The following is a 13,881-nucleotide window of genomic DNA, read 5'->3' on the forward strand; positions in this document are numbered from 1 at the left end:
ATTGAAATAAATCTAAGCAATAATGAATAACTACCTTTTTTAGCTGCAGTACTTTGGTAACTTTTACAAGGCAGTAATTTAAGAAAATCCAATTCTATAATTGGAAAGTTTACATGAAAGACATAAGTTATTATTGGACTGTATGACCGAACCCTCTTCTCTGATGATTGGAAAGTTTAATAGAGTTGATCTTTTTTTCCTGGAAATACTGGATAAAGGTACAAAATGCTTCTTGTACAAGGGCCACATCGGCTTTGCTTTAAATATTCAGAAAATTTGGGGTAGTGGGAAAGAAAGGAATAATCACGAAATGGTTCAGAAATAGAATGGGAAGCTGTAAAATGCCATTCCCACATTCTGAGAATCCGTTAGGTTAGTGGATACAACCAACACTGGATGAGATATGCGTTCATGTTGGTAGGTGGTATGTTTGCTGATGGGGATGGATGCACAGTCCTGTCACTCACTGTGCATGCATTAGTGTTAGTCTTCCAGTCTCTTAGACACAAACGTTACGTGGTAAGAAGTTATTACTCATTGCATCATCTTGTGACACAAAGTCTTCCTTTGTTTAGTGATATTCTGGATATTTCATTTAATGCACATGTATAAGTAAATATTTATATTCATTGAATAGTGTCTCAGCCATTTGGGTTCTGCTGTTGAATGTTAAATTGAAGTAGCAATGGATTCTTGATATATACTAGAAATTTTATGTACTGTATGTCTATTTAATCCTGGAAGTGGCTTTGTTGGAAAAAAATGTAAAAATGCTTCAGTAATGTCATATGTTTGTAATATATTGGAGAGTAATTTATGAAGAAATGTATAATGTGCTAATTTTAACCTTAAAGTATGAATACTGTTATGAAAGCATTCTGTTGTCTCTATTGAGCTAATAAATTGGTTTGTATCACGTTATGATTCACAATACCTGTGCTGCTTTTATTAATATAAAAAGTTATCTTATTTTTATTTCAATGTTACCCCTTAGATATTACTGCTAAACAAAGTTTTAAATCTCATTTCCAGATGAATCGAAAGAAGTAAAAATAAAATCAGATAAAATATATTAATATTAAATATATCTTTGATTTATATCAGTTTATTTTTTACTGTATTTTGATTTGCATATAGAAACTTAAAGCTTTCACTCCATTGATATGTGAAGAAATCACTGTGTGAGGATTATGCAACCTTACATTTGCCATCCACATAATTTGTGTGAGTGAGGAGCTTTACAGTTTCAAAAAATTTAAAACTTATTGCATACATACAAAACAACATCAATTTATCTAACTTCCTGTATTTTTGCCCCCCCCCCCCGCTCTAATATTTTATTCCCCATTCTAACTCCACTCTTCTCAGCTGCTCATCATCTCTATCTGGTATCTCTCCTCTTTTCAGTCTCACAGTCCACTGTCCTGTTCTGTCAGATTTCTTCTTTAGCCCTTTTCCTCTTCCACTAATCACCTCACATCTTACTTCATCCATCCTCAGCCATTGACGCTGCATGACCTGCTGAGTTCCTTCAGCATTTTGTGTGTGTTGCTCTGGATTTCCAGCATCTTCAGAAACTTTTGTGTTTACAGCTCATTGCAATAACATGTCTGAAGCTTCTGAAGTAACTTGGATCTGTCCATGGGATACTCAGGGAAATGAAGATTTAATACAACAAGTAGATTTTATTAGTTTTTTTCTTTCATAATGCTTTAGCTCCACAAGCCAAAATAAGGGAGCATGTCAGTAAGGAAGTAGAATTGCCAAAAACATGAGTAGTGTATAGAATTATTTCCGTTCCTTTTTTTTTGTTATGTAAGCATTAATTTTCAAAGCATGCATGCATTAAGATAGCAACAAATTCCAACCTGCTTAACTCTTATTAGTCTATATTACTGCAACTGTATCATTGTATGAATTTTATTTTTAGAACTAATTTTATTCTAGCAACCAAAAAAAAGTTGTTGGTTTTATACCCTGCCTAGTGGTAGTTACAGGTAAGTTCTGTGCTTTCAACTTGAAGACTCATTAGTTAAAATACCAACCACCCCATCCCTCCTTGTACACCTTTGTTTTGAGTTACATCGAGAGCAGGCAACCTCTGATTATATATTCCCATACTGTTGCTCATAGCATATATTTCCCATCAAGTTTTGGATGCATGATATATTAGAAACAGCGTTGCCATGTAGACAGGCCACATTTTGAAACCTGTTCTCTGCAATCCTCTCATTCATCTGTGAGAAATGAGTGCTGTGGTGTGGAAAACCATTGAAAATGTTCCCTGTATTCATTCTCCATTACCAATCTTTTCTGTACTTTTTGACATTTTGATTTTCATTATCTTCTGATATTTCACCATCTGTTTTGACCTGAATGTCTTCAGTGCTCCGCAAGGCAACAATTGTGAGACATCTTTTATGATGAGGAGCCTGCTGAATAATACCACTGCTTTCGCATTGTAAGTGCGTTCTAAACCTTTTTGCATTGATTCAGAAATGATGGGATGAACACAGCTTTTAAATGGTTCTGAAGGCTATGTTTTTCTATTTTACTAAAACACTGCTGGGCTAGAGATCGAGGGAGCGAATTTTAGGGTATGAGGCAGGTGCCAGTCAACAGGCTGTCTTGACCTCCTGACTGGTATCAGAGTTGCAGTTGTCCAGGTAAGTAGAGAGTATTCCATTACACTTGTGAGTTGTGCTGTGTAGATGGTGGAAAGGCCTGGGGAAAATTGAAGATGAATCACTAATTGTATTTACCCGGTCTCTGATCTTTTCTGGGGAGAATCTGATAAGGTTTTTCCATTAAACTGCCTGTGCAGGATCACTCCCAAACCACAGCTGAGTGATCCTTCAACTCTGCCCTCTCCCGCCCCCACCCTCCATCTTTCCCATTTTGTCACTGTTTTTAAGTGTCCATATGGCGTCTGTTGCACCACCATGACTTTCCCCAGTACTACCACCCTCCAAGACTTTGCTGCTCCTCCATTTTGAGGTACTCTGTGCATTCACCATTCTCACTGCCTACGCTCTGCCAAGTTTGTGTCTCTACCTTCAGCTGCTTTGTATCCAGACCAAAATACACTCCCTAAACTTTCTGCCATTTGATCTCGTCAAAACAATGAAGTTGTTTTTCATTTTTTTCTGATTGTGTTTCCTTCAATTGACTTATTTTCCTGTATAGTTACTGTAATTGTCCTGAGGTATGCAGCTCACATTCCTATGCTCTTGAGTGAAATGATGGTGAATGTTTTTAAGTAATTACCAAAGCTTAATTATTTAAAATAAAAACTGCTCAATATTGATACCATATGATATTGATCATAATCGTAATGCTAACACTACATTAAAGCAATTTTGTAAGGTACATTTATGATTGTTGCAGACTATTATGACAGTATTCTGCAATAGTATTACACTCCAGTTTACAGCCAAAGCTGATGATGCATTAGGCTGAATTCAAATCAAGTACACGGCAAGCCTATTTCAATAATCCTGCCTTTATGTAAGTAGGATGAGCACCACATTCTGTTGTGGGGTGAAAGCTGCTCTTTTAATTCCAGTCAATGGTGAATAAAGGTGTTTATTCTTTTTCCGAGGATTACAGTGTACTTTTTTCTTCTAATACTTCCCCACCCCCCTCCATTTTTTCCATTCCCATTTTGGCTTCCCTCTTGCCTTTCTCTTTTCCACCTGCCCATCACCTCCCTGTGGTCTGCTGCCTCCCTCCCTTTCTACCATAGTCCACTCTCCTCACCTATTGGATTCATTCTTTTTCATCCCTTTCACCTCCCAGTTTCTCACTTCACCTCCCCTCCCCCATCCACTAATCTTCTCCTCTACCTATCACCTTTTAGCTTAGAGTCATAGAAAAGTACAGCACAGAAACAGGCCTTTTGGCCCATCTAATTCATGCTGAACCAGTTAAATAGCCTATTTGCATCAACCTCCACCTGAACCATAGCCCTCCATGCCCCTACTATCTATGTACATATCCAATCTTCTCTTAAATGTTGAAATTGTGCTCACATGCACCAATTCGGCCAGCAGGTCATTCCACACTCTCACAACCTTCTGAGTGAAGAATTTTCCCCTCATGTTCCCCTTAAATTTTTCACCTTTCACCCTTAGCTGACGACCTTTCATAGTAGTCCCACCCAACCGTAGTAGAAATAGCCTACTTGCATTTACCCTATATATAAGCCTCATAATTTTGCATACCTCTATCAAATCTCCTGTCAGTCTTCTATGCTCCAAGGAATAAGGTCCTAACCTGTTCGATCTTTCCTTTTAACTCAGATCCTCCAGTCCCAGAAACATCCTTGTAAATTTTTTCTGTAGTCTTTCAATCTTATTTACATCTGCCCTGTAAATAGGTGACCAAAATTGCACACGATACTCAAAATTAGGTTTCACAAACATCTTATTCAGCTTCAGTATAACATCTTGTATGTACTCAGTAGTTTGATTTATGAAGGCCAATGTACCAAAAGCTTTTTTTAACGACCCTTTCTACCTGTGCTGCCACTTTCAATGAATCATGGCACTGTATTCCCAAGCCCCTTTGTTCTACTACACTCCTCATTGCCCTATTGTTCAGTCTGTAACAACTACCCTGGTTGGTCTTACTGAAGAGCAACACATCACACTTATCTGAATTAGATTCCATCTGCCATTTTTCCAGCTGGTTTCCATCCTGCTGCAAGCTCTGATAGTCTTCCATGCTGTTCACTACACCTCCAGTCTTGGTGTCATCTGCAAACTTGCTGATCCAGATATCTACATTGTCATCTAGATCATTGAAATAAATGACAAACAGAAGACCCAGCACCGACCCCAGCAGCACTCCACTAGTCACAGGCCTCCCGTCAGAGAGGCAACCATCTGCTACCACTCTCTGGCATCTCCTACAAAACCAATGTCTAATCCAATTTATTACCTCATCTTGAATGCCAAGTGACTGAACCTTCCTGACCAACCTCCCATGCAGGACCTTGCTGAAGTCCATGTATATAACATCTACTGCCTTGCTTTCATCAATTTCCTCAAAACTCTATAAGTTTGGTTAGACATGACGTACCATGCGCCAAGCCATGCTGACTATTCCTAGTCAGTGTGTGTCTCTCCAAATACTCTATCCAAAAGCTTGTACACCTTCACCTCCAACAACCTTCTTAATGTGGCTTCTTCCCCTTTCCAGTGCTGATGAAGTGTTTCTGCCTGAAACAGGGACCCTTTATTCCTCTCCATAGATGCTGCCTGACCTTCTGAGTTTCTCCAGCATTTTGTGCGTGGTACTTTTACTTGCATTGTATTTAACAACTATAGAGAATGCTAGATTATTTTTATGTAATTAGGATTAGAATTAGTTTTAGAAAAGATTAATGGGGAAATAGAAGACTGCATTAACATAATGGACACCTTTGTCTTCTATGTGAAGATCAAGTTCAAGTTTAATTGTTGTTCAACCATTTATGAATACAGCCAAACGAAACAGTGTTACTCAGGGTCCAAGATGCAAAACACAGTACCCACAGTTATTCACAGCTCAAGGCACACATAGCGCATGTAAGACAGCAGTAAAATGCTGTCATACACAAAATAGTCCAAGTCCCTGGGTCCATGAATACTGCAACAGTCTGCAGTTGAACACCATATGTCTTGTCATCTGCCAAGGGAATACTGGAGGGCAGCACTGACTCCAGCATGGACACCACACCAAACCGTCTCCAGTGGAGTGCACCAACTCCGGCTCTCTCCTGGGCAGCTACAAAGAGGTGACATTGCAGTTTGAGACCTTGTCACGCTTATGACTATGACCATATTTCCATATGTCATAAGGAAATATGGAAACATCATGGTTCACGTGTACTGTTCTGATTCAGTGCTGACCTGATTTTATTTCTCAAGAGCAGCACAGTCGTACAAAAAGTCGAGCTGATAGTTCACAACTTCAGTGGCCATGTTCAACCTTGACCTCCATTGTAGTCTGGGTAGAGTATCTGCGTTGGTTCTCCTGAGTGCTCTAGTTTCCTGTTATCTTCAAAGACAAGAAGGTTGGTGGTAAATTGCCCCTAGAATGTAGGTGAACAGTAGAATCTTGTGGGGGTTGTGGGAATGTGGAGAGGATGGGGGAGAAAGAGGTTACTGTGAATGGGGTGCTTAAAGACTGGTACGAACTCAAATTCCAGTTTAATTGTCATTCAGCTATACAAATGAAAGGGTCTCTCCAGGCTGAGGTGCAGAACATAACCATATGAGCTATTTGTGTTATTGGCTATGATTTCAGAAAAACATACTTTTCTTTGTAACATACTCTGTGATTCTAAGATTGAGCACTTCATTTTGGACAATTTGATTTGTAGTGCCTAATATTGATTTATTTTGCATTCAGTACTGGTTTAATCTGTGCGCAGAATTTAAAATGTCTTGATTAATAAAGAAAACTGAGCCTACACCTGTAACCAAAAATATGTTTGCACACAGAGTGTGAGAAAACAACCATAATTGGCAGCATACTTCTAAAAGAAATGAACATGTAGTTGAGAGCAGTTTCACTTTTCATTCCAGAATGCTTGCTTTCAAATGACTAGAACTCATATTGGACAAATATTCAAAGGTTAGCAAGATGCATAGAACAACAGTTTATATTTACCTGGTACCCTTTAACATAGTAAATTGTTCAGAAACCAGACAAGGAGTGCACACAAATTGGACCGGTCTTTCCTCATAAAGGATATGAAAAATTATATTAAACAATAATGTCAACAGCATTCCATCATCTAGTAGTTCCAGTTTTACTTTTATATGCATGTTGAGAATGTACTGCATATTTACTGATTTCTCCAGTGTTAAATATTCATTGCTTCATTTGGCATTTTTTTATGACCGTAAATGTGGATAGGCATAATCAGCCTGATTGTCATGAGTAAAGCAATGAAGAATGAAATGGTATTGATTTATGTTGTTTGCAGTGAAAGAGACTGCAGTTGACAATGCAGCAGTGGTGGAGCTTGTCATACAGATCATGTGTGGGTTGGAAGAGTCTTTGACTGTCCAACAGTAAGAGAGAGAGAGTAAGCTTCAAAAGGCCCATGTGTGCTCCGTCTGCCTCTGATGTGCATACATTTTTCAGACTATTAGTTTTCAGTCTCATTCAGGCATTGCATTGCAACCATAGCTATAAATTGTTGAAAGAAGCGTTATATATTATGGTCCCTAGAGATGCATGTTAAGTAGTGAAACAAGATGTTTAGTGTGATAGCAAATAGAAGTCTCTGGAGAAATAATGAATATTACTCTGTTGGCTTAATTAATTAAATTATTAATTAAATTTGTTGACAGGCAGTTTTTATACTCTAAGTGTTATGCACTCAAAAGAACTGCTTGAAATTTTTGCCTTTTTGCTTGGTCAACAAAAATGATTATTCAGTCAGAAACAATGTTTTTATCCTTTATAAAAAGGCAGAATGAATAATCTTTTAGACACATCTTTGGGTTTCCTCATGCAGCCCCATTGTGGCTTAAGATCTGGGAGGACAAACCAGGGTAGGATATAACACGGTGAAAGGTAGGGCTCTAAGAAGTTTGGAAGAGCAGAGGGATCTGGGAATACAGATCCATAATTCCTTGAAAGTGGCGTCTCAGGTAAATAGAGTCATGAAGAGGGCTTTTAGCACATTAGCCTTCATAAATCACAGTATTAAGTACAGGAGTTTAGTTGTTATGTTGATGTTGGTGAGGCCAAATTTGGAGTATTGTATGTATTTCTGGTTGTCCACACTCAGGAAAGACACCAATAAGACTGAAAAAGTCCAGAGGAAATTTACAAGGATGTTGCCAGGATTTGAGGACCTGAGTGATAAAGAAAAGGGTGAATAGATTAGGACTTTAGACCCTAGAGCATAGGAGAATAGGGGAGATTTGGTAGAGGTATACAAAGTTATGACATTTATAGATAGCTTTAATGCAAGCAGGTTTTTTTCCAATAAGGTTGGGTTATAGGTTACGGATGAAAGGTGTAAAATATTTAAAGGGAACCTGAGGGGGAAATACTTCACTCAGAGCATGTTACAAATGTGGAATGAGCTACCAGTGGAGGGTGGTGGATGTGGGATCAATTGCAACATTTAAGATGTCTGGATGGGAGGAGTACTGGAGCGATAAGGTATAGGTGCGGGTCAGTGGGACTAGGCAGAATATCAGTTCAGCATGGCCAAGATGGGCTGAAGGGTCTGCTCCTGTGCTCTAGAGCTTTATGACTCTTAAGTGGATTTCATATCCAGTTGTTTGTTCTTAAACTTAGCAGCATTTACATTTACACTTGAAATATTTGACAGTTAACCATAACTTTCTACAGTCTATCAAGTTTGGAGGTTAATCTTGTGATAACTTTGTGGTTTTGTGCATCATTAACACCCCTTTTGAGCTTCACCTGTTCAGAGCAGATGTCCTATGCAAAAAATGGGTTTTATAACACTTTATTGGGAAAAAAACCCTTAATTCTGTGATTGAATACCATTACACAATTGATTATTGAATTTTTTAGTTGAACTAATTTCTTCCTTTACAATCTGAAATCTTTCAGTGACCTCTTCCTTTGCATTTGCAGACAGTGGGAGTAACTCACCCCTCCCCAAATATGCTTCATCACCCAAACCAAACAACAGCTACATGTTCAAACGAGAACCCCCAGAGGGATGCGAGAAAGTGAAAGTCTTTGAGGAAATATCGTAAGTGTTTTTGAATAATTTTCTTTAAAAATTAGTAAATTGAGAAATGACTGAAATGCACATTAGATGAATAGATTAATGAAACAAATACCATAGCATCCATGGTTGTTTGGATTCTGTATTTGAATATATAATAGGAAGTTTCATTATTAAACATGATGACTTTAAAATGTATTTGATGTACGATGGTATCACATTTTGAAACGTGTGAGACACATTCTTTTGTGTCAAGGGATAGAACTCCATTGCTAATGAGAGATTCTCTGAGTGCATCTTAAAATTAAAACAAGCTACTGCAGTAGTCCAATTAAAAATAATGTACTGTTTTTTTGATTGTGAATTATTTGAGGCACAAGATTGATAAATAGTATGTAAGCTAGAGAGAAAGTTAATGTTCTTTTTAATATTATCAACTAGAGATAACTTAAGTATGATATCATCAAAGGTTATGGTCCACGTGGGTTTTTTTGTCGATTATTATGAGTGGCTAAATACAGTCATAGTTTGAATAAATACTTGCAGAGAGGCAGGGTGGGTGTGGGCATGGAGAAGGCAACAAAATCCTAGAGTCAAAGAGATCTTGATGTATTTGCCATCAGAATCAGAATCACAATATTATCACTGGCATATGCTGCGAAAATTGTCATTTTGCAGTAGCAGTACATTGTAATACATAATAATAAAAATTGTGAATTACGGTAAGTATAGAGTAGTGAGGTAGTGTTCATGGTGTTGGCGTGTGGCCAAGTGGTTAAGGCGTTCATCTGGTGATCTGAAGGTCACTAGTTCGAATCTTGGCTGAGGCTTGCGTGTGTGTCCTTGAGCAAGGCACTTAACCACACATTGCTCTGCAACGACACCGGTGCCAAGTTGTATGGGTCCTAATGCCCTTCCCTTGGACAACATTGGTGGTGTGGAGAGGGGAGACTTGAAACTTGGGCATCTGCCAGTCTTCCATAATAAAACTTTCCAAGGTGCAAATCCATGGTCTTATCGAGACTAACAGAGGCCTACTACTATAGTGTTCATGGGTTCAATGTCCATTCAGAAATCAGATGGCAGAAGGTAAGAACCTGTTCCTGAATCGTTATGTGTGTGTCTTCAACTCCTGTACCTCCTCCCTGATGATAGCAATGAAAAGAGATATCCTGGGTAATGGGGGTCCTTAATGATAGAAGCCGCCATTTTAAGTATTTTGCCTTGAAGATGTTCTGGATGCTGGGGAGGCTAGTACCTATGATGGAGCTGACTGAGTTCATAGAACATAGAATAGTACAGCACATTACAGGCCCTTCAGCCCACAATGTTGTGCTGACCCTCAAACCCTGCCTCCCATATAACCCCCCACCTTAAATTCATAATTTTCTGCAAATTATTTTGATCCTGTGCAGTGCCCTTACCCATACCAGACAGTGATGCTGTCCACAGTAGATCTGTGGAAAATTGCGAATGTAGTTGACGACATACCAACTCTTCTCAAACTCGTAATGAAATATAGCTGCTGTCATGCGTTCCTTGTAACCACATTGATACGTTGGGCCCAGGATGGATCCTCAGAGATGTTGGCACTCAGGAATTTGAAATCGCTCACTCTTTCTACTTCTGATCTCTCTACGAGACTGGTGTGTGTTCCCTCGTCTTACCTTTACTGAAGTTCTCAAACAGTTCTTTGGTCTTACTGATGTTAAGTGCAAGGTTGTTGCTGCAACGCCTTTCAACCAGCTGGTATATCCCGCTTAGAATTCTGCTTCTTCACACCATGCTTCGCCAGCTCACCCACCCTACCTCCCCACCAACAATCCCTACTAGCAGTAGTTACATTGAGGGAACTGTGGCAATAGAATATATTAGGTTCTTCAGTGGGTGGAAATCTGGGGAAGAGCAGTGAGAAGAGGCCACGATCAGAAGAGATTTCTACTGAAGAGTAGTTGTGGATGGGACAACACACAATAAGCATTAATGTTAATTTCCCCCCACTGTGTGTGTTGGAGCATATAATTTTTTACCATGGAAAAAGCTGGAGCAGAAACTATTTTCATTCATGGGATGTGGGGATTGCATTTATTGGTCATCCCAAATTGTCTTTCACACATGAGCTAGTGTATACTAACGAAGGCTTCATTGAAGTGTGAAGGGATTTGTGCAGTGCTGGTGGCTCAGGAGTTCTTGGTTTTTGAACTAAAGCCTTGAGAGAAAGTCAGCCTGGTGTTTGTTTGACATGAAGGGCAGCTTGCAAAATAGTCATGTTCCTGTGCAGTGATACCAAAGTCTTTCAATCCCAGTGTGGTTTACCAAAGGAAGAGCATCGAATCTTTTAAGGGCACATTAGATAAATTTTTCAAAACAAGGAAGTAAGATGAGGCTTTTCATTCTAGAATGAAGGAGCTTCCTGTTCTCAACCATCAGCACTGCCCTCAACAGCTCCTCTTCCATTTCATGCACGTTTGCTATTAACCCATCCTCCCGTCACGCTATCAGCACGTAATCCTCCGAAACTTCCACTACCTCCAACTGGATCCCACCACCAAACACATCATCCTCCCCAACCCCACTTTCTGCTTTCCGCAGGGATCACTTCCTGTGTGACTCCCTTGTCCATTTGTCCCTCCCCACTGTTCTCGCTCCTGGCACTTAACCTTGCAAGCAGAACAAGTGTTTCACCTGCCCCTACACCACCTCCCTCACTACCATTCGGGGCCCCGAGCAGTCCTTCCAAGTGAAGCAACACTTCACGTGTGAGCCTGCTGGGGGTCAAATGCTGCATTCAGTCCTCCCAGTATCGTTGATGATAATTGTTGCCACCTTGAGGCTGTAGTTATTACTGATGGTGGGGAAAGACTTGTCCATGATGTATTAGGTTGACCATGATATAAGCAGGAAGGATGCTTTGAACAGTACATCTGTAGAAGTTTGTTAGTGTGCTTGCTGACATGCTGAATCTCCATAACCCAACAGAGTAAAGATCCTGGGGCACTTGCCTTGTGATTGCATCTATGTGCTGGACCCAAAATCTGCAGAGCCTCTCGAGCACTGATCCACCAATGTAGACTGGTGTGTGTTTTCCCTCCTTCTTTATTATAGAGTCAACAGATTTTCAAATTAATTACTGTTTACATTTTCACTAACTGAAATGCCAAATGAGTATTTCTGCTGGCCAGTGCTACCTGAAGGAAACTCTTTGCGCGTTTACGTGCCAGAATATTTTAAATGTTACTCCATAAACAATGCCTCCTGCGAGTATGTTTCTAGAAGAACATTTGACAAATTCATGTTGGAGTTAAGTAGATTAAATGGGATTATAAAGTGGGAGGATTGATAGTAGATAAAGTTTGAGTAATTCCACTCAGACATTTGTAGATTATTCCAATGAATTGGAAAATCAAAATTTAGGAAAACTGTTGGATCCAGCAGGGATATAGTGGGAGTGAACCACCATGCATACACTCCTAAAATATGAAGCCACTAAGTTAATTTTATTCTGATATACATTTAACAAAATAATTATTTTACATTTACTAAATTCATTAGATTAATATAAAATGGATAATTATTCCTATTATAATACCATTGCTGAGGTGACCATACCTTGGTTACGGTGCTCAAATTATTTTGATGTACATGATCCAATTCTTGTTGAGCTAACTTATTATTGGCTAAGTCGGCTTATGCAAGATTAAAACAAATCCTATTATGTTTCTGAGTCTTTTGCAAGGTGTACAATTTATCCAGATTCATTGAAATAATTTAGAAACCTCAATTCCATTTTAATAGCAGCTGATTGTGATGTCTTTGAAATGCACTGCTACTTTAGCTTTCATCTCTGAATATGAATAGAAAGGAAGTAGAGGCAAGCTCTTTCACTGTGATGTTGTTTGAATAAATCTACATGAGAATTGTAATTTGTTATTAGTTTTATCATATGATTGAAGGCAGCTGGTTAAAATGAGATTGCTGAACCATTCAGTTTGCCAGAAGCAAGTTGGTTCATTGAAATGAAATGGTATTAATTGTGCATATACATTCAATGACCATTTTATTAGTTGTACCATACACCTGCTCGTTAATGCAAATATCTGATCAGCCAATCATGTGGCAGCAACTCATTGCATAAAAGCATGCAGACACGGTCAAGTGGTTCTGTTGTTGTTCAGACCAAACATCAGAATGGGGAAAGAAATTTCATCTTTGTGACTTGCTGTTGGTGTCAGATGGAGTGTTTTGATTTTCTGAGAAACTGGTGATCTCTCTGGGTTTTTATGCACTATAATCTCTAGACTTTACAGAGAATGGTGCAAAAAACAACAAGAGTGCAGTTGTGTAAGTGAAAACACCTTGATAACGAGGGAGGTCAGAGGAGAATGGCCAAGCTAACAGGAAGGCGACAATAACTCAAGTAACCATGCCTTACAACAGTGGTATGTAGGAGAAGCATATCTGAACGCACAATACATCGCATATTGAACCTGCTACAGCAGCAGAAGACCACAAACACACACTCTGTGGCCACTTTATTAGGTACATGAGGTATCTAATAAAGTGGCCACTGAGCATTAGTTCGATGAAATGCAAGGGTGATGGCCGTAGAATCCGGATTGTAGATGGTGATGGATAGTAAACTTGGGTTGATTGCCAGCGGAAATACCACGTCAGAGGTGACAAGTTACTGCAAAAGTCTCAGACACCTGAAAGGGCAGTGAACCATTTGGATGTAGCGGTCAAAGCCTAAAAACATGCTGTAAGAATTTGAATGGAGCTCTGCACGAAGTTGCATGGTTGCATGTCGATGCATGTATATGCACTCAAAATTAACATTATCCTCCCTAATAAATTCACCACACACTCATCAGTTATCTCTCAACAGATTTTCCTTGTAGGTAATATTCAAAAGATTCTGAGTGTCCCAACACTCTTAGCATAGCTGCAAACCTCAGAGTCACAGCATGTAACTCATGCACTCCATTCATCCAGGATAGGTAAATCACATCAAAACACTGCATGACCATTACTGACACAGTTTCCCTCTGTTTCAGGAGGAAGTGGAAATGAATTAGAAGTGGTAGAGCAGAGTGGAGGGGGTCAGGCCTACCTGCATGTTTTTGAGGCCACCGATGCTGATGAGGTTGAATCCATCAAAAATGGTTGTGTGC

At 39.2% G+C, this 13,881-nt stretch overlaps 2 protein-coding genes across 3 annotated transcripts in view; one reads left to right on the forward strand and one right to left on the reverse strand.

Moving 5' to 3' along the window:
• The window catches only part of glcci1a (glucocorticoid induced 1a), a 216,998-nt gene that overhangs the window by 199,524 nt on the left and 3,593 nt on the right, over positions 1–13,881 (forward strand). The window contains exons 7-8 of one of the 2 annotated variants that reach the window (XM_059972598.1): positions 8,614–8,734; positions 11,690–11,785. In XM_059972598.1, the coding sequence (XP_059828581.1) occupies positions 8,614–8,734; positions 11,690–11,768 (200 nt within the window). In that variant the 3' untranslated portion in view covers positions 11,769–11,785. The remainder of the gene's footprint in view (positions 1–8,613; positions 8,735–11,689; positions 11,786–13,881) is intronic. The other variant, XM_059972597.1, reaches the window with a different exon arrangement.
• The window catches only part of ica1 (islet cell autoantigen 1), a 139,962-nt gene continuing 132,108 nt past the window's right edge, over positions 6,028–13,881 (reverse strand). The window contains exon 16 of the mRNA XM_059972604.1: positions 6,028–6,042. The gene's annotated coding sequence lies outside the window, so the exon portion shown is untranslated. The remainder of the gene's footprint in view (positions 6,043–13,881) is intronic.

This window comes from Hypanus sabinus, chromosome 6 (assembly GCF_030144855.1).
Source record: "Hypanus sabinus isolate sHypSab1 chromosome 6, sHypSab1.hap1, whole genome shotgun sequence".
NCBI classification, from domain to species: Eukaryota; Metazoa; Chordata; class Chondrichthyes; order Myliobatiformes; family Dasyatidae; genus Hypanus; species Hypanus sabinus.